The sequence below is a fragment of the Chaetura pelagica genome, unplaced genomic scaffold (genome assembly GCF_000747805.2).
Source record: "Chaetura pelagica isolate M959 unplaced genomic scaffold, ChaPel_1.0 scaffold436, whole genome shotgun sequence".
Classification (NCBI taxonomy): domain Eukaryota; kingdom Metazoa; phylum Chordata; class Aves; order Apodiformes; family Apodidae; genus Chaetura; species Chaetura pelagica.
Window position 1 is genome coordinate 887,027 of NW_009953651.1, and position 13,810 is coordinate 900,836.

At 35.4% G+C, this 13,810-nt stretch overlaps 1 protein-coding gene across 1 annotated transcript in view; it reads right to left on the bottom strand.

Annotated features, from left to right (window-relative positions):
- Positions 1-13,810, bottom strand: part of PLCE1 (phospholipase C, epsilon 1) — a 115,876-nt gene that overhangs the window by 37,340 nt on the left and 64,726 nt on the right. The window contains exons 3-4 of the mRNA XM_010000037.1: positions 12,200-12,516; positions 1,427-1,572 (exon numbers count right to left, since the gene is read on the bottom strand). Coding sequence (XP_009998339.1) covers positions 1,427-1,572; positions 12,200-12,516 — 463 coding nt within the window. The remainder of the gene's footprint in view (positions 1-1,426; positions 1,573-12,199; positions 12,517-13,810) is intronic.

The following is a 13,810-nucleotide window of genomic DNA, read 5'->3' on the forward strand; positions in this document are numbered from 1 at the left end:
TTGTGTCATTGCCTTAAATTTATAATGGCCTGGGAAGAAATAACAAAAGATTAAGAAAATGGCATAAAGATAAATCAGATGGTTTATTACAAATTCCTTTAGTTATATTAGGAAGAATCCATAAAGTTAGCAAAATGATTTTTTTAAAATTCAATTTATTTAAAATTATTTATATTTATTCCCCCCCCCTTTCACTCAGAAAACAAATAATCTGTTTTGACGAAAATAAGTCACAATAATGTTCAAGCTCTCAGGCACCAGTGCAGTGCTGTAGATGAAAAGAATCTTTGATTTCAAACAGAAATATCTCTTGATGCTCCCTGAGGACTGTGAGCCCCACTGGGAGGTCTCTCACCCTCAGAGCTGCATGTCTGTGCAAGGGTATGGCCTTGCTATCCACCCCTGGTCCACCAAAAGGTCCATAGAAACACTAACTACTGTAGGACATCCTTAACCCCTTCCGTTTTATCCCAGAAACACTGCTTATCAGCACTAGCTCTTTACCTTGTCTTATGCAGATGCATTACAGACAAAATTAAGTCCTTAATTTGCTTTGCATTTTCCCCTCATGACTTACAGGACTTGGCAACTGTGGAAGCATTCTGCTTAAGAAGACTCCCTGTGTCTACGAGTGTATCAGAAGTGCTTTATATACCAAAAATGTAATCAAATAGCTCAATGAGAATCCTTACTAAACCACAAAGAGTGACAGTACAAACACTTTAAAGCTTTGTTAGACAAACAAGATATACAGGGAGGCTCAGAGCTAAAAGATGGGAAATCTGATCTTAACTCTTCCCTATCTTTCTCCTGGAGGCCCTGCAGGTCTGGCTATGCAAGACTGTGAGTCATGGAAGCAACCTGACAGCTGGTAGCCATGAGATGCCAAAATAAGCCCGTGTAAGTAAACTGGAGGGGTTAAAAAAGATGATGTTTAGCTGCTTGGCTGGTTTTGTTGTGGTTTTTTGTTGTTGTTTTGTGTTGTTCTGGGGTGGGGTTTTTTTGCAGTTGTAGCCTGACTCTTTTAGAATATTACCATGATTATGTTTCACTTGTGTTCTGGAAACTCCAACCCCAAGTTACATTAGTTTCAGTTGATGACAGATCATCCACAACTGCTTTCCAATCTTTTCACGTTTTAAAAATGTCTGTTTAAAAAAAACTCAACAGTATGTTTTCTAATATAACACATCTAGCCTGTACCAGGAAAACTGATGGTTTCTCCAGAGCATTTTGAAAAAGACAGCCTTAGATGGCCTTAGGAGGCCTCATTTTACCAAAAGGGATTACTAGGAAGTCACAGGGTGAGATGATGTGATTTAGCCACAGATTTCTGTTTAGTCCATTGTTCTCCAGAGACATCTGCTTAACAGAAGCTGCACTGTAATCCATCACTGAAAAGCCATTTTAAAAGAGTTGCCAGTACCTTAGCCCTGCCAGAAATTCCATTACAGCATTGTAGTTGCCCATATTCCAGCAGCATTTTGCCACATGTACTAAATATGAGAACACTTCTCGTTTCTCCTCCATAGAACCTGCAGTCAGGATCAGCCAGGTAACCCACGAGCTCACCTTGCAAAAGGAAACGGACAGAACAGTCAGTCACAGAAATGTCACTTGGAGCATTCACTCATACTTGATGGATAACATGGGTGGTTTCGGTTTCCTTCCGTCAGGAGAGTATCAAGTCAAAATGTTACTCATACACTCACAGACTAATTACATATGCATTGCAAACACTCCTTACATCCAGACACACTTACATTACAGCAGTTAAAGCATGAACTACTCTAGAAATCCTTACATTAAAAAACCCCTACTGTATCTTATAAGATATTCTGAATATATATACAGGCCACAGAAGAAAATGACCAGCTTAGGATAGTGCTGATTTCTAAAGCTGCCAGAGAGATCTGCAGAGTGAATTCTCATTAACTTAGCTTACAATCTATGCCTCACACTGAATAACCCTTGTTCTTAGAACATGGACAGAGAAAGTCAATACACTGGAAATTTTATTTTTGCTTAATTTCACAAAACTGGTAGTTGTATTCAGTGTACAAATCTACCAATTTCTGTGTGCACTGAACACTTAAAACGATTCATAGTTTATAGTCAAGACCACAAATGAAGAAAAAAAAACAGAAAACCAAAAAAATCCCAAACAAACCACCTTCTTAAGTGTGACCATACTGCAAACCTCTGTTCAGTGATTAATTAATGCCAGAATCAGAAATTAAGGTGATACAGGATTCTGTTTGTATTTAAACAAACAAAAATCAAACCTTTGTTTTATCAGTGTGCATATTTTCTTTCCGGCTTATGTTCCCACAACATCCATAAAAAGCAGCTATATTTCACATGGAAACCTAATTTAAACCAACTGTTCTGTTTTACAATATAATTCCCTGGGGGCTTGATTTTTGTCATTGTGTAAACACTTAGGAAGCAATAAACGTGATTTGTTTACTGACACAGAGTTCCATTCTTTAGTCCTGAAGGATTCAAGTGTTTACAGACAATAACAGTGTATGGAGGGCCTTATAAAATTTAGAAAACATTAGTTTACCCCTTAGGAGACACAGACTTTTATTTAGAAAACCAACCATGAGAAATAAAATGTAAATGCGTTAGTACTAACAGGAAAAAATCCAGTAAAAATATGCAGGCCTTCCATTTATGCAAGTCTGCCCAGACAGTGTTCTGAGCCTCTCACTCCTGAGGGAGAACAGAAAAATCTAATTTAATATTTTTTATTCCCAAATAAATCATGAACAACAAGTGAGAAAAGTGCAGATAAAAAAACAAGCTATAACTTCAATATAAACAACGTATATATGGGTACAAAAAATTTACACTTTTAAGACTGAGAAATATAAAATCATTCTGTCTTTGATTTGGTGAGGACTCACTCACTCACAAGTGTGTACCCTGGGGATGCTCTAATGGGATGTAAGGAGCAGGGGACAACAGATCTGTTAAGAAACAGTGTTCCACCTGCTTTAATCCTCATCACACAGCTTGGGTATGGAAGGCAAGAGCTGTAAGAAACCTGCTTCAAGTCTTCTGATAACCAAACGAAAACAGGTTAACTACAGTTTCAGTAGCTGCTGTACATTTTTATAGCTAACATGCAAAATAGTAAAGAGTAGGAGCAGATAACAGGTACATAGCTTTCAACAAAAGTAGAACAAGTAACAGAGCCCAACACTGTACGTGCAAACATGCTCAAAGAAGCTTTCCTCCCAAAGTACAGAAATAAATAAATAATATTCATACTGGCTACCCTGTACAAAATATATCTAATTGCTGCACAAGCTCTGAATAAGAACTTAAATGTAGCCAATATTTTAAGTGTTCCATTTGTTATTCCTAAAATGTAAAAACTGAATCAACAAAGAAGTAAGTAAGGAACAATAAAAAAAAAACCTACAGGACTGCAATGACATGGGGGCAAATGAGGGCAAAACAGAATAAAAGGTAATAAATTAAATGCATAAAAATATCAGATATTGTGAAACAAACCAGCTAAATCTGTTTTTCAAGGCTGGCTTAGATTTGTTTGTATATGCTGGAATAAAATTACATATTGTTTTTGGATATTATTCCCATTTTCCAGAAATTATTCTGTTAGGGAATGCAAATGCTAAACATGTGATCTCACAAAAAAAATTAGTATTTGTTTGCTATGAAATACCAAGTGTGGTAATGACAGTTTGATGAATATGCATTTAAAAAGAAATGAGGGGGCATTTCCTCAAACTTAAATGTGGTCCTGGAGCCCAGCTAGGAAAAAAATACAGAATTAATAAGCAGAACTATCAGTTTTCCACTTAAAATGCCATAGAGAATTTTTCTCACAGAAGTTTTGAAGGTGGGAGTTCTGATTGAATCAGAAGGTTTTAAAAGAGCAGCAAACTGAAGCTGAACTTCTGTTAAAGTCACTTTCTAGCTATGAATTCCCTGCAGATTTGACTGTCCAGGCAAAATTGATGTATCCAAGAATTTTATAATGAAAAGTAATATTATAAATAAATGCATACTGAAGTAGCTTGGGTATGGCATGAATTTAACATAATGATTCATCATTTTCATAGTTCAAATGAACAATACACAAACAACATTGAAACGCAGGCAAATTGAAAGTACTCTGATTTTCAGGAAACATCATGTTTCACAACTTAAAGGAAACTTAGGTTTATTAATTAAAACATATGTTCATTAAACAAATCTCAGTAAACATACAAATTAATTTTGTGATTCAGTTTTGTGAAACAGTTCAGAGTATACATCCTCAAAGAAATGCCTCCGTGGGAATCACCAGCATTCTCAAACGTCTTGTAGCTGGATGCCACTGGATCCCCAAAATAACTGGATAATGCATATAGTACATTTTTGCTGCCTGGGATGCATAAAGCACACCCTCAGAGGGTGTTCAAGAAATAAAAAACACAAAGAGGGTGTTCAAGAAATAAAAAAATGTTCAAGACCAGAATTCAAATGTAATTTCAGAATTGGGATTTCTCAGATGTTGTCTGTGTACATCTGAGCTAAATGCACCCAACACAAAAGAAAAGCAGAGAATAACTGCACGTGTTTGTATTCCTTGGTGAATATGGAAATCAACTGGAAACCCTGAGTTTTACTTTGGCAAGCAAGTAGCACAGACAGTATTCTGGGGTGGTACAGTTTCTCCCTCACGAAAATCAGGTGTCATCTCCACTTCCAAGAGGGGGTTTCCAGCAGGGTGAACAGACCAAAGGGAGGCTCCATGGTGGCCAGAAGCAGGCAGTGACTTCTGGAGACTCCCACCAGTTGGATACAGAACAGCACCTCCTCTTCTAGCAGTTCATTCCTGGATGGTTAGCAGAGCTACTTCCCCAGCCGCATCACACCTAAGGAGCACTTAATCCAAGGATGAAGTACCATCAGGTCGTCAGCTGCCTAGTGACCAGGCTGCCACTACATCAGCATGAGGGCTCAGCTACACTGGCTCTGCCAAGAGCTATCTAGCTCCAGGACCAGAGTCAGCACACCCCAGCCAATGACCGGGCAACAGCAGCCCTGGCAAGAAGATCAAAACGCATTGCAGATAATCATCAGCATGAACAGTAACGCTTCCTGGACCAAGTTTTTGTGTTAGGTATCACTTTAACATCAGACCACAATCCACACATAAACATATTAATAATTATTTCCTTAGTTTACTTCTTTTCACACTTGACTTACATAGTTCTGTTTATGTAACTCATTTCAAACTCCCTTCAGAACAGAAATCATCACAGCAAACCTATAATTAGATTTCCGCTGCACTGCTGATGAGTCTGAAAAGTATGAGAAAATGTATCCTGGCTTCATTACCATAATCCACATGATTGCAAGACACAAGAAAAGTCATAAATTGGAACACAATCCACTCAAGTTGATAATAACATCCGTCTTTTTACTCGGATAAAAAAACAGTGTACTTCAGGATTACTGATTACTAATATGAAGTAGTAAACAAGCAAAACCCAATCAAATAGATACTTAGTTAAGATTTAAATATTTTCTGGTGACCTAAGATAAACACAAGTCACGTCATTGAGAAATTTTCAGAGGTACAGAAGCCTGGTTCAAATCTTAAGTCTAAGCACTCAGGATCTACATCAGATGTCCTGGCAATGTAATTTGTACCTGAATGACTATCTCAAGCACAGTAGTACACAAAGATGTGCATAGTTTTGGGGTTTTTTTTTAAGTATCTTTATATTGCCTCTTACTATTTTAACTGCACTAGAATGTTTTCTCAGTAGATTTTTGTTAAGGTTTTTTGGCTTTGATCAAAGTTTTCAAATAAATTGAAGTTAAATATTGCTAATGCATTTCGGAAAGGCGTATTATAACAGCATTAATCTTCAACCATACTGTGACTATTTTTAAGTCAGTGACTGAATCTCATTCATGTTTCAACTTATTTCACTTGGAATATTTTCACAATTGTAGCAGTGATAGACTTTTATTTAGAGAAGACAAGCCTTCCCTTTTCAGGATACCACATTGCCAGAAGGCTTCAGAGACTTCTGTTTTGATTTTCAGAATTTCCTCTTCATTTGTATTTTTCTAAAAAGGCAATTAAATAGACAGAAAAGTTCCTATAACTCAACTCTCAGAATTAATAACAGGAATATGCATTTTAAAACTTACAGCATTTTGCTAAACTTTTAAACATGGGAAATCCATACCAATCATTCAAAAAATAATGAGACTATGTTTTTGACTGCCTAATCACTAAACTAGCACTGATTTAAAGTCATGCCTATGTGCTAGCAAAAATCCCTTGATTTGTCAGGGGCAGCACATAGCTTATTACTGATGCTAAACTACTTTTACTAAGAGAATATAAAGGATGTAAAATAGACACCCATGATGGAACTTGATCCTTAAGGTATGGCACATGACCTTGAAGTCCTCACAAGTGTAAGCTACAGGACTGTTAACCATTTACTTTATGGGAATACTGCTCCATGCAGTACACTGGATGGAGCAGTGTATAACACATATTGATTTATTACCTGTATTCCTAAACTTCCAGGGATTTACTTTAGTACTTTTCTTAATTTAGTTTTCTAGTACTCAAGATTATAATAATCCATATATTAAAAAAATATTTACTGTCCTTTATATAGCTACTAGAGAATGTAGCCTAAAAGTTTTTAAATGAGAATTAATTTCTTGTTTATCTTTTATGAGAATCTAAATGCAGAAGTGGTACTGAGGGAGGAAACTATTAAAAATCTCCACCTGTGAAGCCCAGTATTTTGTCAGTGCTTTACACTCATTTCCCCAGCTCTTAAGTTTATAAGGCTTTTACAGGAATTCCCAAGCTACATACTTCCGTGGGTGATACTAGATGGAAGAAATGATGCTTTCTATTTTTATAATACATTTTTTAGCACTTCATAACCCTTAAGAGATGCAGTTTCCAAAGTGAAATTAGCAAACACAGCTGTCTATCTGCAGTTTAATACCACTGCAGCAAGTAAAATACCATCTTTTTGACTTATCACGAAGTATGATTACAATATATACCTTCTCTAACATCTAATGTATAAGAATTAGCCATGGATATCTTTCTGTAATAAACTGTAGCTGATTTTACTACTCTCTACAGTGGAGCAAGAAAGCAAGAAATCCTAATAGTGGGAGTGTATGTGTATGAGAGGCCTCTAAAACAAAGTTGATTTTTCAGGCAACCAAAGGATTAGCATGACAATCTGTAACCCATTTAACCAAGCCATTTTCCTTGCAATTATTTTGTTTTATAAAATTTAATTAGAATCTGAAGAACACAAATAATCCATGTAGAATAATGACCGTCTTTGGATATCATGCAGTATTTATGGCAAGAGGGAAAAATATACATGATTGTGTTTAAAAGCAGAATACTTTGTATATCAGTGTACTGTGATTTTTTTCTTTAAAAACATAAATCCATCTTTCACAATATTACGAAGTCTACAAAGTAAAAGTGTTGCTGAGGGTTATTATAAAACTATAACAGGTGGATTCATTTTATGAGGCTTGTTAAAACACTAGCAGTATGCAGCATTAGCTCTAACAGCTACAGGAGTTCCTTTGCATTGCTAACTGTGCACAAACCCATCTGTGCATATTGATTAATGTAAGGATCACAGTATATAACACAGAACTGGTTTAATTTACATAAGTTTCACTGAAGTTTCATTATTAAAATTTTGGGGCTTTTGGTAAAATATGCAACATAATTTTCATATGCATTTTTATAATCTCAGTATTTTAAAATGCATTATCTTATAAACAGATGGTTCACTTTACATGCTTGAGTGAAATCATATAACTTTACAAAGAACATTTAAAAACTGATTAAATGCTATTCCAAACAAGGACTGGAAAAAGTTTTATATTTGTACAAACACAATCTTTTTAAAACCATTATGCAAACCCATTTAGGCATTGCAAAAAAATGCTGAACTAAGAGACGGATTGCAATATTTGTTTACATTCCATTATTTCAGTAAAATGATACATCTCTGTTTCGTTAGTGAGAGTTTAAATTTCTGTTTTGAATGAACAATGAAGAAAACTTCCACATTTAAGCTGTTAAAAATAAAAATATCATTATAATTTTGTGTCCCAAATAGCCATATTTTTTATTAACTTTACTGAATATAAGAATGTCTTAATGAATGATGAAACCAATAACAGTGCTATAATAGAGCAGTTCAAACTTTTTACCTTCTTAGCTTATTTTTTGGCAATTCAGTCTTTCAAAAAAATCACCTTATATATTAAACTACTTCTGCATTTGAATGATTTTCAATCTGTTGCAACTTTCAATCTAAGAGATCACAATTGCTTTGTATGCTTATTTCAACATGGGATATCAAATGCTTAGTTTTGTTCTAAGGTTTTATTGCTTTTCTTTTACTTGAAGCAGTAGTCAGAAAGATCAAGTTACAGAAGAGTTTTCATGTTTATATAAAGCAATGCTTGCATTTTGTTTAATGTTTATGTTTACATAAACACCAATGTTTAAAACACGTACACTGAACTTCTGTGGCTGGCGAGAGGCAAAAGAGTGTCTGGGAGTAAAGAAAATAAACATGCAAGAATCTGAGAGGGTAAAGATACAGAGAAGGAAACAGGTGCCCAGGAAGACTGTGGTATATCATAAGGGTACATTCTGAGTAAAGGACTCTTGAGCTAAAGAAGCAGGACAAACTCACAATACCATAAAGGAATTGGAGAAAATAACTAAATTAAGAAGACAAAGGCACAGCATACAAGGAAACATGGAAAAAAATATAGTGTTACAGTTCTCCTTTACCTGAAACACACTTAGGTACCATTTTCCTAATCTCTTCCCAGCTACCAGAGCTCTAACTCTGCTGAATCTCCTTCATTGTTTCCTCCTAGTTTTTATACATCCATGAAAACTAAACTTCTGGTAGTCAGTGCTCTGCCAGAGTAGGAAAGTATATCACTAATGTAAGTATTATTATTATTATTTATTATGTGTCTTAAGAGAATCCAAAAACCAACAGTTTTGCAAAGCTAGATGTTCCTCGATTTCACTTTCCTTCTCCCATGCTAGCCACTAAACCACAACCAGCTTTCAATTACATTTAGTAACAGGAAAGAGTATCTGTCTGCAGTTTGATCCGCTGCATGCTCTTACAAGACTCTATGATCAATTTGATATTATTAGAAGCAAATGAAATATCAGCTGTGTCTCACTGATGAGTACATATTGTGCCCACGTCTCCACTACAATGTAACTACAGTTTTAATAAAACTCTTTTAAAGACTACAGGCTTTATTTATAGCTGGTGATACTGAACACATGTAGTCCAAAATCTTAACGATAAATAAAAAATTAACAGAAAAGGCAGTTTCTGCTTCCCAGCCTCAGCAGCTCAGGAATTAGCCATTAGCCATTTGTGCTATCCATGAAGTACTTGACAGTAGCTTTGATCTGTGCTATCTATATTTCATGTGTTTACACTACTTAGGCTACTACGCTTTTGTGCCGTAATCTCTGTCTTTTGTGAATATTAATAAAGGGGATCTATTTATCCAATCTGCATAATTAAATTTTTAAGACCATCACATATCAGACACAAAACCCACTCAGTTATTAGTTTCATCCAGTATCTGTGACAAATAAAGGTATGTCCAGCTGCAGTACATTCCTTGCTGTACCCCTGAATTCAAGGTCAAAGAACCCTTGAAGCCAAGCAAAACAGAGCAAGGTGAGTGGCTATCACAGCTCCTAGAGGTAAATACATCATGCCTCTTCCATAATATAGAGGACTCAGTTCACTGACATTCTAAGCAGACACTGACATTACGACAACTACGTTCAGACAGCTGCAGGTTAAAACCAAATGGTGTTGTTCCCCAGGCAAGGTGTAAGCAGGCTGTGGAAACCTTGCCACAAGGACAGTGGCTCCGTGCCACAGAAGAGCTCTCATAAACATTTAAGTTGATTATCTTGTATCTAAAGGACGGATCCAAATAGTGCACAATATTTAAACCATGCACATTATTGGCTGCAATTATTGGCTGTCAGTTTAAACAAGTTTTATAAAGTGTTCCTCATTAATATACAGTAAATATCAGAAAAGTAAATAAAAAAACATCTTGAGTTATAAAAAATACTCTATATACTGTAGTTGCTCATTCTACAGAATAATGGCACAAAATTATATTTTTCCCATTATGTATCACAAGCCTGTCATCCTAAAAGTCATTCTGGCTCCCATATTATAAATACACTTCAGTATTTCTATAGGCAACACCAAAAAAAATCAAAATCAGCAAGTGCTCACTGAATTTTCCAACAAAAGCATGACTCTTTGCACAAAAAATTTCTTACCATTTATAAACAAAGACATTTTGAAAGCTCACGCTTGTGATGGACTATGGCAACTGATATACTCCATCACAGGATAAATCAGACAGCAAAACAGTGTATTTACAAGCACTAAATATTGTACAATAACTCCATTTAAACATATGACACCTATGCTTAAAAAAAGTTATTCCAGATCACACTTAAAATAAACCATAGAACTAAATATTACATCATGTATGCACAGAATATTTTGGTCTTAGCTCAAATTATATGAAAAATTATCCTGTAGCATTATAAAAAAGTAACGGTAGAATACAAGAACTGTGAACTCACAAACCTCTAAAACTGAAGGATAATGCTGACTATTGTACCAAAACACAACTTTAATGTTAAAGCTCTCCTTGACATGGAATAGTCTCAGTCATTTATGAGAAGATTTCTTCACTACCTACTTTCATTTCAATCCTGCGACTGTTCAGTGTCAGAACACTTGACAGTCAATCTGCTTTGTATAGCTGACTGCAAAATGTCCTAACAAACCACTCTGGCATTGTGCCTCACCAGGTCATACTGGGGCTTGACCACTTCACTTTTTTCCCACTGCCCTCACTATGGTGATCACCATAAGAGAAAGGCAGACCCTGGCTGGCTCAGGAGCCAGATTCCTCTCCAGCACTGCAACAGCCAAAGTATTTTCCTAAACACAGTAAGCAGAGCTAATTTAAACAACTCTCAGGCTCTGTCTAAAGATTGAATATTGTAGTTTCAACTTTTATGTTTCCATAATAGAATTAGGTGAGCAACGCCAACATATTTACACTATGTTTGTTCCTAATTTCAATAACATGCAAGAAACAGGAACACATCAAAACTTACTAAATATTCAGCGACTAATTCTTATTTGCTCAGGAAGCAGGAAGTTCACATATTCTGCTCTATCTAGTTAATTTTGTGCTCTTTTTGATACTTGCACAATTCTGATCTGTTATTAAAGTGTAAGTATGCAGTGGGTAACAAACTAACAGAATGTAAGTCAAGACTAACCTCATATTATTCCACTTCTATGAATCTAGAGACTTCTAATGTTGCAATATGGTTCACACACAAAAAAAAATGGAGAAAGAAGTTATTCTATTTTTCTGCAGCTAAACCCAGGAATTTTATTTAGGGGTATTTTTGTTGGTTGGTTGGTTTGGGTTTTTGGTGTGGATTTTTAAAATAGTTTTCTCAATTGTTGATCAATTTTGTATTAAACTAATCAGAAAGATCCCCTTACTAAAAATAAAGTTTTACTAAAGAACTCAAAATCTGGCGTATGGAAACTTGTCAAGCCACATGACAGTTCTTTGTATAACAACATTCAAGACACACAAAGTGATTAAAAAATAATTAAATAGTGCAGATTAGTGCAGTTATATTATACAAACTAAATACTTCTGTGCTGACTCCTAAGATCATGCTTAATCTACAAAAATCCAAAACAAATAAATAAAAACTCCAGTTCCTGAATAAAATAATAAACTGACTGAAAGCATAACCCATGCTGTCATTATAAATAGAAAGAAATACAAGTCTGTAATTTTTTTCTTCCTGTTCTTTTGCAAGAACAACTCAGGTTGCAGTTCTCCAAACTCACTGAGCAAATTGGCCATATAAATTCTATTAAATTCAGTGGAAGTTATTTAGCTAAATCCCCTGGTGATCTTATGTTTAAGAAAATTGTCATTAGAACTAAATTCAGCTCTGAGAGATAAAGGAAATAACTAGCTCACAAATGGGGTAATAACACTCATGAAAGGTAATTTAGAAGTTTTATCTTACCTCATTAAACCTCGTCACAAGATCTTCCACAGCATTATGTTCACCATTTGGGGAAGAAAGAATAGTAGCAGATATGGAAGCTTTAATAGATGGCAGCTTGCTTTGACATTCAGCATTACCCAAATCCCTTGTTAAAAAGCAGAGGTAGTCAATGGGTAAGACTTTCCGGTAGAGCTCCTGCTCCTGCTCCGTCAGAATGCTGGCAACCTCCTCTGGGAACTGGATGAGGTGTTGCAGCTCAATCAGCTCCTTGCTGATACCAGCCACGTTGGAGGGAATGACACTGGAGCCAGCCATGGATGTACACGCTTGGCGTTCTAAAACAAAACAAATAAAAAATGTACTACATTTTGCCTTTAACTCTTGGATTGGGTTGTGCAAAAGCACTACAACTTGTTCTTTTTGTTCTGTTAAACTGTTCAGTCATTTATTCAGCAGTACACTATATCATAACTACTTAATATTTAAACAAGCTAATACATGCTTTTAGCTGGAGTCTTTCTGCATATGTCTATAAAACTGTACGTGGTGTTAGCTAGATAGATGGTAACTTGGGCCCCTGAGATTATTAAGCTACCAAAAAAAACATGCCGGCTTCCTGACTTAACCAAACGCCTGCTTCAGTCACCTGCCCTCTTGTCAAATCTTCAAATAAAAGAATTTCTGGACATGGTCTGGCTCTTTTCTGCCTCAAAATGAGTCCACAGTAAAGATGGGCTGGAGGCCCTGACTGGGGTGTCAGACCTCTACTGCCACAAGAAATAATGTATAATGATTCCATAAAACCCATGTGGTCAGCACTTTTTTTCATATTCCTCTTGCTATAAGATACAATTTATCCAAGCTCATTGCATAGTGAAAGTAAATATCCTAACTTATGAAACATTTTTCATTCCTCTGGAAAAATGCATGTATTTGGGAGTATGCATGTTTTATCCATTACTACAGAAGATTCATGGTAGTTTTATAATCTCCTCACAGTGATGTCCCTTGAAAAAAAACCCAATAACTTTTCCTAAGAAGGAAGAAGCAAAGCTTTGTAAGACCATGTGGGAAGCCCGAAACATCAACACAATGACTCCAAAACACTGAGTATGAGTCTTCCAACTAGATAAGTTTAGAATTAATTTTCAAGAATTTTTCAAGAATCACTTAAATGCATAAACAGTCATAGCAGCATATTCTGTAATCTTCTTCCCAGGAAAAGAAGTTTATTTTTGCATTGCCTCATAGGATACTTTTAGAGGTTTTTTTCAAACATAATAGAGGTATGTTCCAGATGTATGTTTACTTCAAAATTTTTTTTATATCATTACACTTGATTTCATATAGGGAGCAAATGTGCTTTTTGTTCTCTATAAAAAGCCCCAAATTCATAACTGATTACAAGAAATCCCCTTATAATAAATATAAAATATGCTACATGAGGTTTCCCTTGTTACGTTAATTTCATACAAACTCTATTATCAGTGTGAAGTTAAAAAGACAAAAAATTTCCTTTTCTTAATACAATCCACTAAAAGTGCAAAGATAAATTCTAGCAGCCTTTAATAGAGCCTTTTGGCTAACAAACCCTGATGAAAAATTTTCAAATACATAAAAGGCTTCTGA